This window comes from Hypanus sabinus (genome assembly GCF_030144855.1).
Source record: "Hypanus sabinus isolate sHypSab1 chromosome Y unlocalized genomic scaffold, sHypSab1.hap1 SUPER_Y_unloc_1, whole genome shotgun sequence".
In the NCBI taxonomy this organism is placed as follows: Eukaryota; Metazoa; Chordata; class Chondrichthyes; order Myliobatiformes; family Dasyatidae; genus Hypanus; species Hypanus sabinus.
In genome coordinates, this window is record NW_026779010.1 from 1,006,121 (window position 1) to 1,012,500 (window position 6,380).

Below are 6,380 nucleotides of genomic sequence, written 5' to 3' on the forward strand. Positions count from 1 at the left end.
GCATTACATCATTAACTGAAAACAGAACTTGACAGAATGGAACGGCTAGGAGTCATAAAAAAAATTGATGAACTGATTGAAAGGGTTGATTTGCTTGTTATTGTTGGTAAGGAAAATGGAAAACTGATTTGCTTAGATCCAAGAGCCTTGAATCGAGCCATTAAAAAAGAGCGTTTCAAATTGCCTACTTTGTGAAGAAGTTACAACATAGTTTGTTAACGCAAAGTATTTTAGGAAATTAGATGCATCTTCCAGATTCTGGCAAATTAAATTAGCTGAACTGAGTTCAAAGTTGTGTACCTTTGACACTCCTTTTGACAGATACTGTTTTTCTTCGGCTTCCATTTGAATTGCATCATCTCCTGAAGTATACCATAAAACCATTCACATGCATTCATATTCTGCATGGAGGTCGGTGACCAGTGGAGTGCCTCAGGGATCTGTTCTGGGACCCTTACTCTTTGTGATTTTATAAATGACCTAGATGAGGAAGTGGAGGGATGGGTTAGTAAATTTGCTGATGACACAAAGGTCGGAGGTGTTGTGGATAGTGTGGAGGGCTGTCAGAGGTTACAGCGTAACGTTGATAGGATGAAAAACTGGGCTGAGAAGTGATAGATGGAGTTCGACCCAGATAAGGGTGAAGTGGTTCATTTTGGTAGGTCAAATATGAATATAATATTAATGGTAAGGCTCTTGGCAGTGTGGAGGATCAGAGAGATCTTGGGATCCGAGTCCATAGGACGCTTAAAGCTGCTGCACTCTGACTCTGTGACACTGTGGTTAAGAAAGCATACGGTGCATTGGCCATCGATCATGGAATTGAATTTAGGAGCCAAGAGGTAATGTTGCAGCTTTATTGGACCCTGGTCAGACCCCACTTGGAGTACTGTGCTCAGCTCGACTCACTATAGGAAGGATGTGGAAGCCACAGAAAAGGTTCAGAGGAGATTTACAAGGATGTTGCCTGGAATGGGGAGCGTGCCTTATGAGAATAGGTTGAGTGAACACGGCCTTTTCTCCTCGGAGCGACGGAGGATGAGAGGTGACCTGATAGAGGTGTATAAGATGATGAGAGGCATTGATTGTGTGGATAGTCAGAGGCTTTTTCCCAATGCTGAAATGTTGCCACAAGAGGACACAGGTTTAACATGCAAACACAAGGAAATCTGCAGGTGCTGGAAATTCAAGCAACACACACAAAATGCTGGTGGAACACAGCAGGCCAGGCTGCATCTATAGGGAGAAGCACTGTCGACATTTCGGGCCGAGACCCTTCGTCAGAACTAACTGAAAGGAAAGATAGTAAGAGATTTGAAAGTAGTGGGGGGGGGGTGGAGAAGGAAATGATAGGAGAAGACCGGAGGGGGTGGGGTGAAGCTGAGAGCTGGAAAGGTGATTGGCGAAAGGGATACAGAGCTGGAGAAGGGAAAGGATCAGGGGACGGGAGGCCTACGAAGAAAGCAAGGGGGAGGGGAGCACCAGAGGGAGATGGAGAACAAGCAAACAACTAAATATGTCAGGGATGGGGTAAGAAGGGGAGGAGGGGCATTAATGGAAGTTAGAGAAGTCAATGTTCATGCCATCAGGTTGGAGGCTACCCAGCCGTATATAGGGTGTTGTTTCTCCAACCTGAGTTTGGATTCATTTTGACAGTAGAGGAGGCCATGGATAGACATAGCAGAATGGGAATGGGACGTGGAATTAAAATGTGTGGCCACTGGGAGATCCTGCTTTCTCTGGCGGACCGAGTGTAGGTGTTCAGTGAAACGGTCTCCCAGTGGGTCAGGTATCACCAATATATAAAAGACCACACCGGGAGCACCGGATGCAGTATACCACACCAGCCGACTCACAGTGAAGTGTTGCCTCACCTGGAAGGACTGCCTGGGGCACTGAATGGTGGTGAAGGAGGAAGTGTAAGGGCAGGTGTAGCACTTGTTCTGCTTATAAGGATAAGTGCCAGGAGGGAGGTCGGTGGGAAAGGTTGGGGTTTAAGGTGCTGGGGAGTAGGTATAGAGGAGATGTCAGGGGTAAGTTTTTTACTCAGCAAGTGGTGAGTGCATGGAATGGGGGGAGTCCAGAACCAGAGGCCAGAGTTTAAAAATAAGGGGTAGGCCATTTAGAAATGGAAAGACATTTCCACCCAGAGACTTGTGGGTCTGTGAAATGCTCTGCATCAGAAGGCAGTGGAGGCTAATTCTCCGGATGCTTTCAAGAAAGAGTTAGGTAGAGCTCTTAAAGATAGCGGAGTCAAGGGATATGGGAAGGCAGGAACGGGGTACTGATTGTGGATGATCAGTCATGGTCACAGTGAATGGCAGTGCTGGCTTTAAGGGCTGAAAGGCCTACTCCTGTACCTATTGTCTATTGTCTGCCAGCAACGGTGGTGGAAGCAGATGCAACAGAGTCTTTTAAGAGACTTTTGGACAGATACAGGGCTATGGGTAACACTAGGTAATTTCTAAGGTAAGGACATGTTCGGCACAACTTTGTGGGCTGAAGGCCCTGTATTGTGCTGTAGGGTTTCTATGTTTCTATGCTATATGAGCATATCGAGGGCATGGATTCTTCAACGGACGATATTATTATTGTTTGGGGATCATCTAAACAAGAGCATGACGCCAGACTCAGACAAGTCTTAGAGGCAACACACAAGGAAACCTGAAGTTGAATAAAGACAAATGTCAGCTAGGAGTGACTGAACTTTGTGGGTGATATCATCAGCAATGGGGGTGTGTGTCCTGATCCATTGAAGGTTTCTGCTGTTGAGAACATGCCAAGTCCACAATGTAAAAAGGATGTTCAGAGGTTTATGGGAATGGTCAACTACGTTGGAAAATTCATACCCAATCTTTCAGAACAGCTTTCTCCATTGAGGCAGCTAACAGAAAAGAAAAACAAATGGAACTGGAATCATGAACAGGAGAAGGTACGGCAAATTCTCAAGAAAGGTGCTCACTAAAGAAATTCTATGATGCTGAGGGACCCATCAAAATCTCAGGTGATGCATCTCAAGCAGGCTTAGGGGCAGTATTACTCAAAAACATGATCAGGAGTGGCTACCAGTGGCATATGCATCCCGTTCATTATCCGATCCAGAAACAAAATATGCTCAAATTGAAAACTAATTGCTCAGTGTTATGTTTGCTTGTGAGAGATTTCATCAGTTTGTGTCAGGGCAATCTGTTGATGTTGAAACTGATCATAAGCCTCTAATCGCATTGTTTCACAAACCTTTAAGCAACAGTCCTTTGCGAATTCAGTGAATGATGATCAAATTGCAAAGATATGCATTGAATTTGTCATACACATCTGGAAAATTCATGTACACAGCTGACACACTTTCCAGAGCTCTGGATCCAACAACAAAAGACAGTCACTGGGATGCTGTTGATGTTCGGGCATTTGTTGATATGATCATAGAGACTGTACCTATGCTCCCAAAAAATTGGAACTGCTGTGTCTTGAGACACAATTCTCAGTCAGATAATCCAAGTGGTGATGGATGGATAGCCAGGTAATAGGCATGACTGTACCTCAGAAGGACAAGAATATTGGAACCACAGATCAGAAATTTCTATTGTGGATGGGATATTGTACAAAGATAGCAGAATTGTGACTCCTAAAAGTCTCCGAAAAGAAATGCTTGGGAAAATTCATGAAGGCCACCTAGGTATTGAACAATGTAAGAGAAGGGCATGGGAAGTGATGTTTTGGTCCAGGATGAATCATGAAATTGAAAAGATGGAAAGATATTGAACAACTGAAAGATGAACACAAAGCAAAGCAGAAAACATACTTTGACAGGTGTTCTCATCCGTTACCTGAACGGCACCAAGGAGATGAAGAGAGGATACAGGACAAAATGAACACATGGACACAGAAAGCGACAGTACTTGAAGAAGTACAACCCAGATCAGACATGGTCCAAACAGAAGCAGCAGTGTGGAGAAGAAATTGCAAAGACCTCAAGAAAGAGCCAACTTCAGAGTTTCAGTTAACTGATGCAGACCAGACAAAACATGGAATTAATAATGAAACACAAGAACTGTGTGAACCACTTAGAAGGTTTACTTGTGTTCATAAACCCTCAGAGAGACTGATAGAGACATATTATGCATTTGCTCTGGTCAAAGTTGTTAATTGCTTTTCTTTTTAAGGAAATGAAGATGTGGTGATATGATGTGTAAGAACATGTTTGGAGAGAGTTCTGAGCATGCACAGGCATGACAGGAAGATCAAGAACATGGTGTTGTAAGAAAGTTGTGGTTGTTAAATAAAAGTTATATTCTTCCAGAATGTGGTTCTTTATAAGTATAATAAACACTGTGTGTATGAATATAAAGAACAGACCAGGCAGCATCCATGAGGAAATCTGCAGATGCAGGAAATTCAAACAACAACACACACAAAATGCTGGTGGAACACAGCAGGCCAGGCAGCATCTATAGGGAGAAGCACTGTCAACATTTTGGGCCGAGACCCTTTGTCACGATCTTCCAAAAGGAAAGATAGTAAGAGATTTGAAAGTAGTGGGAGAAGAGGGAAATGCGAAATGATAGGAAAAGACCGGAGGGGATGGGATGAAGCTAAAAGCTGGAAAGGTGATTGGCGAAAGTGATACAGAGCTGGAGAAGGGAAAGGATCATGGGATGGGAGGCCTCAGGAGAAGGAAGGTGGGGGGGAAGCACCAGAGGGAGATGGAGAACAGGCAAACAACTAAATATGTCAGGGATGGGGTAAGAAGGAGAGGAAGGGCATTAGCGGAAGTTAATGTTCATGCCATCTGATTGGAGGCTACCCAGCCGGTATATAAGGTGTTGTTCCTCCAACCTGAGTGTGGCTTCATCTTGACAGTAGAGGAGGCCATGGATAGACATATCAGAATGGGAATGGGATGTGGAATTAAAATGTGTGGCCACTGGGAGATCCTGCTTTTTCTGGTGGACCGAGCATGGATGTTCAGCGAAACGGTCTCCCAGTCTCACCAATATATAGAAGGCCACACTGGGAGCACCGGGTGCAGTATACCACACCGGCCGACTCACAGGTGAAGTGTCGCCTCACCTGGAAGGACTGGCAGGGGCCCTGAATGGTGGTGAGGGAGGAAGTGTAAGGGCAGGTGTAACACTTCTTCCACTTACAAGGGTAAGTGCCAGGAGGGAGATCGGTGGGAAGGGATGGGGGGACAAGTGGACGAGGGAGTTGTGTAGGGAGCGAAAAGCAGAAAGGGGGGGGGAGGGGAAAATACGTTTAGTAATGGGATCCCATTGGAGTTGGCGGAAGTTACGGAGAATTATACGTTGGACCTGGAGGCTGGTGGGGTGGTCGGTAAGGACAAGGGGAACCCTAACCCAAGTGGGGTGGCGGGTAGATGGGGTGGGATATGGGAGAGATGCGTTTGAGAGCAGTGTTGATGGTGGACGAAGGGAAGCCCCTTTGTTTAAAAAAGGACGACATCTCCTTTGTCCTGGAATGAAAAGCCTCATCCTGAGAGCAGATGCAGTGGAGACAGAGGAATTGTGAGAAGGGGATAGCCTTTTGCAAGAGAGAGGGTGGGAAGAGGAATAGTCCAGGTAGCTGTGAGAGTCTGTAGGTTTATAGTAGATATCAGTAGATAAGCCGTCTCCAGAGATGGAGACAGAAAGATCAAGAAAGGGGAGGGAGGTGTCGGAAATGGACCAGGTAAATTTGAGGGCAGGGTGAAAGTTGGAGGCAAAGTTAATGAAGTTGGCGAGCTCAGCATGCGAGCAGGAGGCAGCGCCAATGCAGTTGTCGTCGTAGCTTTTTTTGTATCAAATTTTTGCATGCTTTTCCATTCTTGGGGATCGGTTTTCCATACCAGGCTGTGATGTCCAGAAGTAGAAATTGAACTGGAACTCAGAGTCTCAGGCAGGTGAATGATACAAACCGTCACCAGTTTTATTGGTACAAATGCAATTAATTTGTAAATATTAGGACTACAGTAATTGTTGTTGCTGATAGATGGCAGTGTTTTCTACAATGTGGAACAGGGTTACTTTCAGTTAGGTTGTAAAGGCTTCTTGCAGCAGCAGGGGGAGTAGCCTTAGATTTCGGAGAAAGAAGCAAGGTGGAGCAGATGCAGACGAGCAAGAGACTTTCACAGGGCTTTTGCTTCTCAATTCTCAGGAGGAGCCATGATATTCGTTTCTTGCATTCGTAAGGCACCATTAGGCAGAGGAATTGTAAAGTACAAGTGCTGAGAGGCAGGAGTGGAGCAAGGGGGAGGGAAAATTGCAGTAGGAGAGTACAAAGATATTCTTCTTGTGTTTAATTTTTTCTGGGGGGCAGAAAAATGGCAGCCAACTGCAATGCTAGTGCCAGCAAGACCAAAACCAAGAAGAAGCACTTTGTGG

At 45.2% G+C, this 6,380-nt stretch overlaps 1 protein-coding gene across 6 annotated transcripts in view; it reads left to right on the forward strand.

Annotated features, from left to right (window-relative positions):
- Positions 1 to 6,085: 6,085 nt before the first annotated feature.
- Positions 6,086 to 6,380, forward strand: part of LOC132386001 (phosphatidylinositol 5-phosphate 4-kinase type-2 beta-like) — a 189,091-nt gene continuing 188,796 nt past the window's right edge. For all 6 annotated transcript variants that reach the window (XR_009509389.1, XM_059958237.1, XM_059958239.1 and 3 more), the window contains exon 1: positions 6,086 to 6,380. This exon is cut by the window's right edge and continues 71 nt beyond it. Coding sequence is in view for 5 of the 6 variants with exons in the window: in XM_059958237.1 (XP_059814220.1) it covers positions 6,320 to 6,380 (61 nt within the window). In the remaining variant the exon portion in view is untranslated.